This window comes from Prionailurus viverrinus, chromosome A2 (genome assembly GCF_022837055.1).
Source record: "Prionailurus viverrinus isolate Anna chromosome A2, UM_Priviv_1.0, whole genome shotgun sequence".
In the NCBI taxonomy this organism is placed as follows: domain Eukaryota; kingdom Metazoa; phylum Chordata; class Mammalia; order Carnivora; family Felidae; genus Prionailurus; species Prionailurus viverrinus.
Window position 1 is genome coordinate 19,422,566 of NC_062562.1, and position 15,954 is coordinate 19,438,519.

The 15,954-nt window shown below is 40.7% G+C and overlaps 1 protein-coding gene across 3 annotated transcripts in view; it reads left to right on the forward strand.

Annotated features, from left to right (window-relative positions):
* DOCK3 (dedicator of cytokinesis 3) overlaps positions 1 to 15,954 on the forward strand; it is a 580,531-nt gene that overhangs the window by 499,788 nt on the left and 64,789 nt on the right. For all 3 annotated transcript variants that reach the window (XM_047849906.1, XM_047849909.1, XM_047849907.1), the window contains 4 exons: positions 744 to 936; positions 4,050 to 4,177; positions 6,811 to 6,915; positions 9,098 to 9,196. In XM_047849906.1, the coding sequence (XP_047705862.1) occupies positions 744 to 936; positions 4,050 to 4,177; positions 6,811 to 6,915; positions 9,098 to 9,196 (525 nt within the window). The remainder of the gene's footprint in view (positions 1 to 743; positions 937 to 4,049; positions 4,178 to 6,810; positions 6,916 to 9,097; positions 9,197 to 15,954) is intronic.

A 15,954-nucleotide genomic window follows, 5' to 3' on the forward strand; every position in this document is an offset into this window, starting at 1 on the left:
AGAGAAGTCTCCGAACACACAGACTCCTGCCCAAGCCCAAGGCCATCTAGGTTGCTGAACTCTATGCCAACATAATCATCAGTCGTCAAGAATTCATAGCTGACTAAATCCATACAGTCTCCATCCTTTTGGATTTACACTTGAGACTGCCAAGCATCACAGATAAAGGGCATCATTTATAAAGTCTTCAGATTTCATGGTTTCAGATAAATGTGTCCATCCTGGGGGAAATGGTCCAGCTCACAGAGCTGGATTGCTGGCTACAGGGCTGTGAATGGAGTTCAGCTCATGCTGCTTGGTGGTGCCCAGCTCTCTCTGCTATAGTTTCTTTGAGAGGTTCCTGGCTTGAATTTGAGACCAAAATTAGAAAGTCAAGTGTTTGATCATAGAGACAGACAAAAAAATTAAATCCATTTTGTAAACAAAATAACTATGGCTGTTAAACCATATTGAGCTGATTTCTTTTTATATTCCCTTCTCTTGCCAGCAAATATGCTGGCAAGTTATGAAAGTTTCAAGTGGCCTGGGCCCCGGCAAATTTTGTTTTGGTTTCCTTTGTACTCCTCCCTGTTCTATGCCCCAAGGGTGCTGTAGGGATGTGTGGAGTCAAAGGCCAGGGAGGAGCTCATGTGAGACAGGGGTGCTACAATGCCTTTTCAGCCTCTTGTATTATTATTGTCTGAGCATGTGAGAAAGACAGACAACAAACTCTGTGCTAACTGCAGCTTCACTTGCTTCTGCAGGCTGCACTCCTCAATTCTTTCCCAACCATCTTTGATGAGCTGCTGCAAATGTTCACCGTGCAGGAGGTGGCAGAGTTTGTAAGAGGGACTCTGGGGAGCATGCCCAGCACTGTGCACATTGGGCAGTCAATGGATGTGGTGAAGCTGCAGTCCATTGCCAGGACCGTGGATAGCCGCCTGTTTTCTTTCTCAGGTAAATCAAGTTGGGATGAGAATCAGACTCACCTTTCCTCCTTTCCAGGGTGTTGTCAAGTGGTAATCAAAGGATCAGTTTTATCAACCATCATGCAAGAAGCCTGTGGCCCTAAAAATTCAGAGTTTTGGGTAAACTCCATTAGATACTACAGCCAAGATCTAGGCCTACTGCCTCACTCATGATTTATCCCTAGGGACCCACACCCTGGAGCATGCCCATGAGGTGGCCTGTGGAGCAACTTCTAGGCCTACAAGCCTAGCCAGCTTCCCCCACACCCAGCAAGATGGAAAGGAGGGGGAACAAGAGAGAATGGGATCCCAATGGGGATAAGGATAAGTCAAGGAAATAAGAGAGATCTTGAAAGGGGGCTCTGAGGACCGACTGTGTTTTCTTTGTTCCTTATCTCACCAGTCACATAGATTCCCTTCCTGTCTTTGAAAGACAGAGATGGACAGTGAGCCTTCCATACTCCCTAAGAGGTCAAGACAGACTAACAAATGATCAACCTCCCAGATTGCCTTTCAGAAAGAACCTGCAGATTCACACCTGAAACCACATTCAAGAGATCATCCTGGCAGTGGTACCAAATATTCAGTGGCCAAATGTTACGATCAATATGAAACTGATCCTTTAAATGGAATGTTACAATCAGAATAAATTTCTAGGGCACAGGAATAAATCTGAAATTCGAGAAAAACAATTATTAATAGAATTTTTATAACTATAATTTTTGGTAATAAAAATTTTTTAATTGGACTTTTAAAGTATATGAATAGTAATTTCTCAACCAAGTGCTACACATAATTGCAATACTAAATAAATGTTCCCTTTAACTTAACTCTGCCAATGTAAGGTATTATTCATGGCAAAGCTGCAACCAGGAGAGTCATCTTTTCTCTACCAGTAGCTATTTATGGTAAACACTTCTCTCTTCCTCAGTTCCTAGATTAAAGATTTTATCACTAGTTTGGACACATTAGCACTGAGGCCACTGCACACATTCAAGCTTTGTGCACTGTTTAAAGATGCTTTCTGAATATATGGGAAGGGGGACATCAGACTGCCCTCACTGACATCCTTTATTTCTAATATTATTGCATGCACTTGCTGCTTCCCATAATCACTTAAGAAAAATTGTTCTTTGGGCAGCCTTGGTGGCTCCGTCAGCTGAGCGTCCAACTTCAGTTCAGGTCATGATCTCACATAGCTCATGAGTTCGAGCCCCATGTCAGGCTCTGTGCTGACAGCTCAGAGTCTGGAGCCTGCTTCAGATTCTGTGTCTCCCTCTCTCTCTCTGCCCCTCACCCACTCGTGCCATGTCACTGTCTCTCAAAAACAAATAAACATTAAAAAACTTTTTTTAAAAGAAAGAAAAATTGTTCTTAAACTTTATGTGGCAGTGACACGATGTAGTTGGATTTTGAGATGACAAGCCACCCCAGATTCTCATTTGCATCTCAATTTCACTGAATTCTTGAGTTGCAGCATGTTCCTTGAAGCAGCACCTTAAGGTGGTGTCTCTTAAGCAACACTTATATTCTCAGAGCACATCAGTTTGGTCTTTTCAGCTGGTTCCAGTAATAAACTGCTATTTTCTCAGCAGATAGTTATTGGTTGATATAAATCCTGCTATGTTGGTATAATTTTGGTCTGCAAAATGTATTATGAACTTCTCTTTTGTCTACACATCCTTTTAAACATAGAATAGCTATCATTCCATTTTATATTCTAAGTATTTGACCAGACAACCCCCAAATCTCTTGTATATCATGTAGTTTGTCTTTGGCTAAAAAAAAGATTTTCTTTCTGAATTTTATCTGAAACATGTAACTGTGGTCAAATGTGAACAATAAATCCAAAATGCCCTGGTGTGTTTGTATTACTGATAATCTGACTAAATCCTGCTGGCCAGGTATGAAGGTACCTGTAGAATCACACAGTCACTGACCACATAGGAGTGCAGAGCATCACAAACATGTTCACACTTGTATTTCACTTTGTCTTCTCACCACACCTGTGAAGTAAATCCAATTAGCACCTCATTGTACAGATAGGAAAAATCAAGCCCATTGGAGGAATCAACCTGCCTAAGGTCTTAGGATGAATTAATAAAAGATCTTGAACTAGGATTCAGCCTTCCTGACAGGGTTCTCTTTTTTTTTTTTACGTTTATTTATTTATTTTGAGAGAGAAAGAGAGTGTGTGAGTGTGTGTGTGTGTGTGTGTGTGTGTGTGTGCGCGTGTGCACATGCACACACTAGTTGGGGTGGGGCAGAGAGAGAGGGAGAGAGAGAATCCCAAGCGGGCTCCTGGCTGTCAGCGTAGAGCCTGATATTGGGCTTGATCTCTTGAACTGTGAGATCATGACCTGAGCCAAAACCAAGGGCCAGACACTTAACCAACTGAGCCACCCAGATGCCCCTGTCAGGGTCCTAAATATAGTTGTCTCCTGATAGTGTTGTTCAGTTAACAGGGAGGAGAAAACTTAGGATTGGCAGTAAGGGTTAGCTAATTATCAAAGGCTTATGAGAAGACAAAATCCTGCTACTATTCCATTCATTGCTGTGGGCATGCCAAGCTTGTCCTCTAAGCCTAAGGGGAAAAGGAGGTAGGCCTAATGGCTGCCACAAAGTAAATGCTCATGGGGGGAAGAGGGGAGTGCCAGGCCAACTAGTCAGAGCATCATAAAGAGTGACCATTTATAATGCATAGCAGGTCTGCAGGTTCAATCAGTGTAGTTCATAGAACTAGGTCTGTCAATTGAATGGAATTTTCAGTGTAAGCTATGCTTTTAATTTGGGATCTAGTCGTTAAAGAGATTTCATTTGGGAGCAATTTCCTAACATTCATCCTGCACAAAATACCATAGATACTGAGGCTTAAAATGAGAAAGAAGGAAAGAGAAATGGAAGGATAATGCTGTGGGATGTCTTACAATGTCCAGGAAGTGGGCTTTTTGGCCCTCATAAGGGAAGGGAGTGGCCTCCATCTTCGCACTGGTTTCAACCCCATTTTCTTTGAGACCAGTTAAGTCTCGCAGTGTCACTGGCTCCCAGAAGTGGCTAGTTCTTCTCTAAAGGGCTTCTTCACCTTTGTGTTTTCTCTCTCAGAATCCCGCCGCATCCTGCTTCCTGTGGTTCTCCATCACATTCACCTTCACCTGAGGCAGCAGAAGGAGCTGCTGATCTGCTCAGGGATTCTTGGCAGCATCTTCTCCATCGTCAAGACCAGCTCTCTGGTAGTGGCCCCATGCCCACTCCATCTCCCCTCAGCTCTGCCCCAGTCTTGTATTACTTTAACCAGAGGCAGACCAACAAAGATCACTTTGTACACTTCTCAGTCAGAGAAGCTTTCATCAGTGGCAGGAAGGTGCTCAAGTGAGCAGAGGCCTGTGTATGCTGAGCAGGCTTCTCAACACAACACAGTTTTGCTATTTGAAAAAGTTGCATTTCTGAAATGTAGTTCTCTTTAATACCAGAAAGCCGAATTCTGTGCCATATTCTGTTATTATCAAAAGGTATTAATCCTATGTTCCTGAGAGTGTTCTGAGGATACTAAGGCACAAGCACAGGGAGGCAAGCCCAGGCTGAGAGGCAGCTTGCTCATTCAGACTTTTCTGTCAGCTTCCTAGCAGCTTGATTCCACCCATATGACATTCCATACCATGCCAGATGAGGTCAGGACATAGGAGAGATAATTGTTGCCCGCAAGAGTTCTGAGCCTCATGGGATGATAGAGTTGGACTTTAAAGATGAGGTTTCAACTGGTACTGCTTTTGCCTATTTTCTTTCCTCTTTACTTTTTCTTTTAAAAAGAGATATATGGTGGGAGGGGAAGGAAGGAAGGAAAGACATGTATCAGGCATGAATAAAGGTAGGAATTTATTTTAATGATATTTATTTTATATATTTATGGTAATAGGAAAAATGGTTATTTCTTAGAGAAAATTTGTAAACTATAGGAAAGTATAAAGAAAGAAATTAAGAACAAGAATGAGTTTTTTATTACAACATCTTAAGAGGAGATGAGGTTTCTGGAGAATAAAATTACAACTGTATTTAAAATGAAGGCCAGTATTCTAGATGAGTCTTTTTTTTTTTTTGTCGGTTATATCCATATCCAAAATCTTGTCCCATTTTGTGGCTGTCTTTTCATTTTTGCTGCTATTTCTCTTGATAAACAGAATAATTAATTCTAATGCAACAGAATGTATGTCCTTTCATTTATGGTTACTGTTTTCTGTGTATTTTCCTAGAATAAAGTTAGATAGATACTCTTCTATACAAAATAAATAAAATAAAATGAAGGCCAGTAGACAGGTGGTAAGAGTGCAAGGTTAGGCTATCCATGTGGAACAGGAGAGGTCCTGAAAAAAAAAAAGAGTGTGGTTGGTTTGAGTGAGATACAGGGCCTCAATAGGGTGCTTTGGTGTCCAGACTTAAAGTACCATCTGGTGACAGGGCCCTGCTTGGCAGAGTGCCTATGGTGCTTGTAGTGGCCCTATTGTTTGCTCTTGGCTCCAGGAAAGGTTTGGCAGCTCTCCTTCCCACCAGGCCTCAGAGAGGCAACACCAAGCACATAAGGTCTATTAGCAGCCCAAGGCCAGACTTGAGGAAGTGGGAGACTTATTGCTAAATAAAGGAGAGAAATTGAAGGGAAAATAAAGGGAAGGAAAGGAATGGAGAAGGAATGGAAACAGTTTAAACCTGAAAGAGATGGTCTGGTTGTATCTGTGGTACTAGAGTCAGGTGCAATTAGTTGCTTACAACTAGTCAGAGAGACATCACAGGTGAGAGTGTTAGCGATCAGTATAGCAGATGATAAAGATGACTTTAGCACCAAGAGTTGCTCCAATTCTTCGTGTGGAATGGGTCACAGTATAATTATATTGAATGAATGGATTGGGGTGGAATTTAAGCTCCATGAGCATAAAGATACTATCTTCCTTGTTCACCTTTGTATACTCAGATTCACGAAAAGTGAGTGGCACATGGTAACTGCTTAATGAATAATGGGTTGGTGGATGGATGGACAGATAGACATTTGTACCAGTAATAATAAAAAGAGGCTGGAGAAGGGACAGTGGGAATCTCTGTGAGATAAATAAAATTAGGCTACAAGATTTGAGATTCAACATGAGAGGTCTATAGAAGGACAGCACAGACACTTCCTAAATTCAGAGTGTGGTGGCTGAGAAGCAGCCCTTAGTGGGGGCCTGCCATTGTTTTTGTGAGGCTGCCTGAGAAAGACACACTGAGACCAGAGTCCTTCAGGTGGACCAGGAAACATGAGCAAGAATGCTGAGAAGCTCAAAAGAGAGATGTAGACATATCTGAGCAACAGTGGGGCCAGCAAAGCTTGAGATCACCTAAGGAGAAAGCCCTGAGAAGAAAACATTCCTTTTAAAGACTGAAATACTTCTATGTGCATTCAGGTGTGTGTTAGCAGTCCTGAAGGTGCCACCACCACACCTTGTGGCATGAATACCATTTTCTCAAAGTGTTAGCAATGTTGTGCTTTTTCCAGACTCTTCTAGGGAAATCAAGGTAAACAGGTACTTCAGGACCTTTGCTTCTGCCTTGTATACTGAAATTAAGGTATCTACCTGAGGTTCAGAACTGTGGGTGTCAAGTGGTGCTGGGTTAGGCGAAGACCCGGCTACCATACCAGGGCAACAGAGACAGGTTTGCCTCACCTTTTCTCAGAGCTGTTGTCCCAGGTTCCTTGACATCTCATGCTAGTGAGGCCAAGAGCTCAGTGTTGAGAGTCCAATCAGAAGACCACTCCTGATGCCACACACTTTGTAAGTGCTGCCAGCTGCACGTCAGCCAGGTTGGTGCTAACGGTGTGCTCTCTCACTGCTCGCTCCAGGAGGCAGATGTCATGGAGGAGGTAGAAATGATGGTGGAGAGCCTCCTGGACGTGCTCTTGCAGACTCTGCTCACCATCATGAGCAAATCGCACGCTCAGGAGGCGGTAAGAGGGCAGCGGTGCCCGCAGTGCACAGCCGAGATCACTGTTAGTAACTAACATTCAGGTTTTCTTGCCTTCTTTTCTAACCTGGGGCTCCTCCACACCAACCCCACCTCCTCATAGCACCACCTTCATCTCCACCTCCCTGCATGGTTGTCAGCATGCTGCCTTCTTCCTTTCTCGCATCTGGCTCCTGTCTCCACTCTGAAGGCTCTATGTTTGTAGTCCCAGAAGTCTACTCTAGGGCAGATGTGGGGAATGCTCCCTGTCTCGCTTTCCTGCACACTGTCTCTGTTGGCCTTTGCCTTTGTGCCAACTCATTTCCTGTTCTGTAGAGTGGAGCAGAGATGCAGTAAGAGATTGAAGGGGGAAAATGGAGTATTCCTTCTAGTAGCAGGCTCTCCTAAATGATGTGCACAACAGAATAATTTTCTTAGAATTTGGTTGTATCTACAAACTAGTTATTTTTGTCCACAACATTTGTACCTAAATGTCTAGCATCAGGAAAAAATGTGATGAGTTAGAATTGCACTGGCATTACTGGACAATTAGAAGAGAAACAGCCTGGGGAAACGTCTCAGGAGGGACAGAGAGACAGTTCCCACTCCTCCACCCAGAGTGGACTTCTTACCCCTGATGGCAGAACACAATAAACAGGTTGCACGGACTCTTCCATTTGGCAGGTGAGAGACTGCAGTGGTTTCCTTGAAGCAAATTCTCTGTGGGAGCTAGCCAAACGCTAGGGAGGGAAAGGGGAACAGAGAGCAGGCATGTGTTCTGAAGCACTGGGCTTAGAAAGAATGTTCCCTTTGGATCTACTGTTGAGAGCACTCTCACTATAGGTAAAAACATGTACCCTGGTATGTCCTGGTAACCCATCCTTCTGACCAACAACTACACAATTCTTGCTATAGGCCTACCCCTGCTTTATGCACTTTACAAATATTAACTCAGTTAGCAACACTAAATTACATAGTTTTAATGAAGATAATAATAACTGCATAATTTACTGAGCACTTCCTTTACATACTGGACTTTTTCACTGAAAAGTTTTATGTGCATTCATTCCTCCAATCCTCCTACTAAATCTAGGAATTATAGCTTATTATGCCCATTATTATGCCCATGCTCAGATAAAACTGAGGTTCATATACATGTATATGTTCTACACATATACATTTGTAGAATAATTTCATGTGTCTAGAAATGATTTGAGAGCCAAAAATATTGTTGTCAAATTTCCATGAGTTTAAAAATATTTGGTCAGCTTCCCTATGCCAAAAATTGCCATAAGATGGTAAAATTCTTGGAGTCCTTAAAACAAGGTCTTCTTCCATGTTATCCCAGTTGGAACTTGAAGGAATCTTAAAGGCTCATTTTTGTATCCATAAATTTTTACTTATCTTTTTTTTTTTCAACGTTTATTTATTTTTGGGACAGAGAGAGACAGAGCATGAATGGGGGAGGGGCAGAGAGAGAGGGAGACACAGAATCCAGGCTCTGAGCCATCAGCCCTGAGCCTGACGCGGGGCTCGAACTCATGGACCGCGAGATCGTGACCTGGCTGAAGTCGGACGCTTAACCGACTGCGCCACCCAGGCACCCCAAACTTATCTTAAAGCCCATAATTCACCTTCTCATAAAGGTCAGTTTTGACTCTACTTTCCAGAAAGTTATGTCGAACTACTTTGTTCCATCTTCCTGTTCCAGTAACCACATGTAAGCTCTACGAGGTCCCCAGAAGAATTTTGAAGAAGGGCCATCCCATCTTGGAGCAATATGGGAAGAGCCCACATTCTGCCCAGAGAAGGCCAAGCACCCTGTTCTGAGTAATCCCTTTCAACTTCAGTACAATGGCCTGGCAATATATAGTGACAAAGGATTGTATAGCCAAAAATTTCCTAGGGAAAAAACCGAGACTTGCTGTCTCACTTTGCAATATTTCTTTGTTATAGGTTAAGGTTTTACCATTAGTCCCATGCTACAGAAGTCTTATTAAAACTCCCAAGCCCTTCAGAAAACTTAGCAGAAAGGAAAACTCATTTTCAGGGCCAGAGTTCTCACCTTCCCTTTCATGATCATTGGGGCCATCTCAGACCCTTCCTTCTCTCCTTGCCCTCTGTGGATTGGGGAAACACAGCTCTTGTGATTAGTTGCACCAAGTGTTTTCTCGGTTGGTCCCCAGGGTGAGTATGTGTCCTGCCTTCTCTCGCTGCTCCGCCAGATGTGTGACACCCATTACCAGCACCTCCTGGACAACTTCCAGAGCAAAGATGAACTCAAGGTAGGCAGCAAACCTACCTCAGAACTGACTTTTCACCCAGGAAAGGAAACATGAGCTAAGACTGACCAGGGGCTTTCTCCTGCCAGGGGAGCAAGTACAAGTGACCAGCTCTGCCTAGGGTTAAGGGTTCACCAGCCCCACTTTACAGCTGTGAGTGTATGGCTTCCCAAAGCTGAAAGCCAGCAGTGTTCTTACACACCCAGACCTCAGTAACACTGGCAAGTTTTCACTAATAGCAGCCCTGTGACCATGTCCCTATATGAGAGACTGCTCTAGGCCATAGTAGCTGTCAGCAAACCAGAATTCTTCCCTTTCTTATGAATTCAACACTCATCTTATATTTTGCCCCTGCAAATCAGACTCTACTGTTTAATAACTATATGATAATTAATAATAATAATAATAATTTATTATTAAAACGTATTTCTGGAAGTGACCTGTAGAGAGCAAAAGTGAGCACTACCCATTGGCTACAGACTCCAGATCCAGAGCACCAGGGCAGATAGGGCAGAGAAATGGGCCATGATCCAGACAAGGGAGCATTCCCAAGCTTCCAGTGGTATCACTGCTGACAAACTACTGGGGCTATGTCTTTGCCTTAGAATGTGCTACTAAGTTCATCCCTTGATGAGCAAACTATTGCAAATTTTAGTTGTATGCTCTGCCTCCATTCAGAACCACAGCATTTGCATTTCATAATAATGCATTGTATTGTTTTTCATTTGCATGACCTTTATTAATCATATTGTATCAGTTAATAAGTATTAGGCGTCACTTGCTAGTATTTGATCTTGCCTGCCTTTCCACAGACATGGATCTCTGCAGATTGTTATCATTAACTCATTGCCATAAGGTTAGCCTATCTTCTTGGAGGGATGAACTTTGATAGCCCTTGAAGTGAGCCAAAAGTTAGCCAGAGCCCAAAGCTCACATCCAAGTCAAGCAGTGCTTGACCTGAAAATCCAGTGTTGGCTGTTCTAGAGCATTTTCATCATATGTGTTATACTAACTGATTTGCATCCAAAAGCTCAGGCTAGCATCATTCTCTTACTTTTTAGTTAAATGTTTTATTCTTATAACAACAATATATATACATAAATTTTTTATTTTTAAATTTGTCATTCATTTATTGAAAGCCTGCTGTGTGCAAGCACTATACCCAGAACTTTGTGGGTTTTTAAATTTTTAATTATACAGGGTCTTAAAAGTCAAAACATATTACAAAGCTTATAACATAAAATGGTCGTTCCCTGCCTCAACCTGACCCATGTCCAATTGCTACTCCCCAAAAGCAGCCACTTTGAACTCTTTTGCTGTTCTTCAAGTTTCTACTGCCATTTAAAATTTTAACTGTCAAAAAAAATGATAAATAAAATTTTAACTGTCAGTTATTATCTATTTTCTTCTTCCCATGAAAGATGAGGGTGATTCTTCTGTATCATTCCTCCTCCCCCCCCACACACACACACATACACATCTTTCCTCTCTTTCTTCCAATATAGGTGGTTACTTTATTCCAATATAGTTTGCATACACTCTTGTTTAAATTGGTAATCAACTCTTCTTTATTACAGCTAGGTAAATACTGTGGTGACCCAACTACTATGCTACTACACTTCCTTTCTTGTAGAACTTTGTTTTTTCCTGGAATTAATTGCTCCTTTTGTTATTTGCATGTTTCTTATTTCCTTTTGGTTTTTAAATCTGGCTAGGCTTTCCTACTACCTCTCTGTAATAAATCTCTCCTTCCAGCATTCCTCAAGGTCAAATCTGTTGGGTACTGTCAAGTCACTTTTTTTTTTCCTGGAAACTTGCCCTGTTTTTATTTGTTTCAGGAAACAAAGTTAGAGACAAAAGTTAGAGACTTTCCTCCTATATGTACAGACTTTTGGATGTCAGTCCTGGGTCTGAAAGTGAAGTGCTCTGGTGCTACTTAGAAGCTTTATATGTGTGCAAGGCTTGTCTCCAGCAGGCTTCCCTGTAGCTGACTAAAGAGGGTCTGGTCATTGGGTCAGACCATCCTCTAATTCCTATAGCTACTGGTGTGTTCTCTTGGGCTTGTTTATTTCCTGAGAGAGGAATCATTTACCCTTCCTAGGGATGGAGTAGCCTGCCAATATTTTGGGAACCAAATAACACAAAGGGTCTGGGGACCTTCCAGTTTAGCAGGTAAACTTTGTATCGGTGCCTATTTTCATTTTGGCATGTCCACCCTCATATGTTGCTGTATCCTTGAGAACAGATCTCAGTAATCAGCTACTCCAGAGAGCAGCCCTCAGTCTTCTGACAGGATGGGGAAAGCCTGGTCACCCAGGGACATGAGATGGCAGAAGGGATCTTAGGGAGACTGTCAATCAATCTTCCTGGTTTTAGCCCTCATATCCCAGTCCCACAGAGGTACCTGGTGATGCCTACAGTTTCTGAAATCCTTGCTTCCTATTGCTATCACTTCCAAAGGCTCTTAGCTGTCGTCTTTCTCAAGTATATTAAGTCAGTCACCATGAAAGCTTTCAAAATTTGTTCACCTCTTCTGATTACTGTGTTCTTATTTCCTGTTTCCTTTGTCTCTGTGGACATATGTATTTCTTAACTATCATTTTAGAGGATTTGAGCTGAAACAGAGATGAGGGAACATATGCAGTCCACCACATCAAATATAGAGTTCTGTACATATGTTCTTTTTTTCATGACAGCATTATTGAGATATAATTTGCATACCATAAAATTTACACTTTTAAACTATACAGTTCAGTGTCCCTGATTATATCCCTCTTAAAAGACATCACAAATTAACAAGATCAAGCTAATAATTTATAACTTTGCACAAAGAAAAGCCCAAGACCAGATGGCTTAATTGGTACATTCTACCAAATTTTTAAGGAAGAATTAATACCAATCCTTCACAAGCTCTTACAAGAAATAGAAGAGGAGGGAACCCAACTCATTTTATGAGGTCAGCATTACCCTGACATGGAAACCAAAAACAGACATCACAAGAAAAGAAAACTATAGACCAATATCCCTTATAAATATAAATGCAAAACCTTTAGCAGCATACTAGCAAACAGAATCCAGGAACATATTAAAAGAAGCATACACCATGATCAAGTGGGATTGAACACAGAAATGCAAGGTTGGCTTAATATATGCTAATCAATCAATGTAATACACCATTAAATAGAATAAAGGACCAAAAGAGGATCATCCTAATGGATGTTAAAAAAACACATTTTTTAAAAAAATCCACCAGCCTTTCATGATATAATCATTCAACAAACTAGAAATAGAAGGGAATTTCTTCAGACTGATGAAGGGCATATATGACAAATCCACAGCTAACATCAGACTTAATAACAAAAGATTGAATGCTTTCCTCTTAAGGTCAGGAACAAGAGAAAGACATCTGCTCTAACCACTTATATTCATTATATTGGAGGATCTAGCTGGAGCATTTAGGCACAAAAAAGAAATAAAAGTCACCGAGGTGGGAAAGGAAGAAGTAAAACTATGTCCTCAAATGACATGATTTTGTTTACAGAAAACCCTAAGACATCCAAAAAATACTATCAGAAGTAATAAGTTCAGCAAAGTTGCAGGATACACAATTAATATACAAAAATCGTATTTCTTAGCACTAGCAATGAACAATTCAAAAATAAAATTTAAGAGACCAGTTCCATTTATAATAGTATAAAAACAAATAAAATAATTAGGAAAATTAATTTTAAAAGACATAAATAAATGAAAAGACACCCCATGTACATAGATTGGAACACTTAATATTGTTAAGACAGTACTTCACAAAGTGATATACAGGTTTTAATATAAGACCTCTCCAAGTTTGAGCTGCCATTTTGCAGATGTTGACAGTCTGATCTATAATTCATAGTGGAATGAAAGGGACTCAGAATAGCCAAATGGTCTTGAAAAAGAAAACAAAATTGAAGGATTCATACTTCCCAGTTTCAAAACTTACAAAAAAATAACAGTAATCAGAATTGGTACTAGCATAAAGATAGACATAAAGATCAATGGAATTGGATTGAGAGTCTAGAACTAAACCTTTATATTTAGTCATTTGATTTTCAATAATATTGCCAAGATAATTCAAAGAGTAAAGCAGTCATTTAAGCAAATGGTGCTGGGACAATTTGATATCTCTGTGCCAAAAAAAGAAAAAACAGTTGGACCTCTACCTCATATCATATTTTAAAAATCAACAGGAAAGGGATCATAGACCTAAATGTAAGAGCTAAACTATAAACCTCTTAGAAGGAAACATAGGAGTGTATCTTTGTGTCCTTCAGTTTAGCAGTGATTTCTTAGTTATGACACCAAAAGCAAGCAACAAAAGAAAAAACAGATGTAGACTTCATCAAAATTAAAAACTTATGTATTTCAAAGTATGCCAACAAGAAAGTGAAACAACCCACAGAATGGAAGAAAATATTGACAAATCATATCTACTAAAGGACTTGCATGTAAAATATAGAGAGAACTCTTACAACTCAAGAATAAAAAGGCAACTTGATTTCAAAATGAGCAAAGTATTTGAGTAGACATTTCCTCAAAGAAGATACAGATGGCCAACAGGCATATGAAAAGATGCTCAGCGTCACTCCTCATCAGGGAAATACAAATCAAAACCACACTCAGATACCACCTCACGCCAGGCAGAGTGGCCAAAATGAACAAATCAGGAGACTATAGATGCTGGCAAGGATGTGGAGAAACGGGAACCCTCTTGCACTGTTGGTGGGAATGCAAACTGATGCAGCCACTCTGGAAAACAGTGTGGAGGTTCCTCAAAAAATTAAAAATAGATCTACCCTATGAGCCATCAATAGCACAGCTAGGAATTTACCCAAGGGATACAGGAGTGCTGATGCATAGGGGCACTTGGACCCCAATGTTTATAGCAGCACTTTCAACAATAGCCAAATTATGGAAAGAGCCTAAATGTCCATCAACTGATGAATGGATAAAGAAATTGTGGTTTATATACACAATGAAATACTACGTGGCAATGAGAAAGAATGAAATATGGCCTTCTGTAGCAACGTGGATGGAACTGGAGAGTGTGATGCTAAGTGAAATAAGTCATACAGAGGAAGACAGATACCATATGTTTTCACTCTTATGTGGATCCTGAGACTTAACAGAAGACCATGGGGGAGGGGAAGAGGGAAAAAAAGGTTAGAGAGGGAGGGAGCCAAACCATAAGAGACTCTTAAAAACTGGGAATAAACTGAGGGTTGATGGGGGGTGGGAGGGAGAGGACGGTGGGTGATGGGCATTGAGGAGGGCACCTGTTGGGATGAGCCCTGGATGTTGTATGGAAACCAATTTGACAATAAATTTCATATTAAAAAAAAGAAGATACATAAATTGCCAATACACCCATGAAAAGATGTTTAACATCATTAGTCATTAGGGAAATGCGAGTCAAAACCACAATAAGACACCACTTCACATTGAGAGTGGATCTAATCAAAAAGACAAATATTAATTCTAGTTTAAATATTTGGTGGAATTCACCAGTGAAGCCATCTGGTCATGCACTTTTCTTAGTGTGAATCTTTTAAATTATTAATTTCATCTATTCATTTATGATAGGTCTATTCAGATTTTGTTTCATTTTAAATGAATTCTGGTTTTTTGTATCTTTCTAAGAATTTTTCCATTTCATTGAGGTTATATAATTTGTTGGTGTACATTTATTTATGGTAGTACCTTATAATCCTTTTTAGTTCTGTGTCATTGGTAATGGTGTCCCTTCTTTCATTCCTAGTTTTAGTAATAGTGTCTTCTTTCTCTCTTTTTTTTTCCCTCTTTTTTCTTGGGTTTGTCAATTTTGTTGATCTTTTCAAAGAATCAACTTTTGGTTTCATTTTTTGCTCTGTTCTGTTCTCTCTGTTTCACTTATTATTCCCTTCTACTCGCTTCATGTTTAGTTTGCTCTTCTTTCTCTAGTTTCTTAAGGTGTAAGGTGGGTTTTGACTTGAGATCTTAACTCTTTTTATTTTATTTTATTATTTATTTTTGAGAGGGAAAGAGAGGGAGAGAATGAGCATGAGTGGGGGAGGGGCAGAGAGAGAGGGGGACAGAGGATCTGAAGCAGGCTGACAGCAGCCAGCCATTGTGGGGCTCAGACTCACAAACTGTGAGATCATGACCTGAGCCAAAGTCAGCTACTCAACCAACTAAGCCACCCAGGCACTCCAAGACCTTATCTCTTTTTAATGTAGGCACTATAGCTATAAGTCATAGCTTCATCCCATAAATTTTGATTTGATGTTTTCATTTTTATTCATCTCAAAGTATTCCTAGTTTCACTTGTGCTTTCTTGTTTAACCCATTGGTTATTTGGGAGTTTATTGTTTAATTCACATATATTTTTTAATTTATTTATTTTGAGAGAGAGAGAGAGAGAGAGAGAGAGAGAGAGAGAGCGCAAACACTGAAGCAGGGTGAGGGGCAGAGAGAGAACCCCAAGTAGAGAGAAAGAGAGAGAGCAAGCAAACACCAAAGCAGGGTGAGGGGCAGAGAGAGAACCCCAAGTAGACTCCACAGTCATCTCAGAGCCCAGTGTGGGGTTTGAACTCACCAACCCATGAGATCATGACCTGAGTGGAAATCAAGAGATGGATGCTTAACCAACTGAGCCACCCATGCACCCCCTAATACACATGTGTTTTACTTTCCCAAATTTCCTTCTACTATAGATTTCTAACTCCCTTCCATAGTGGTTGAAGAAC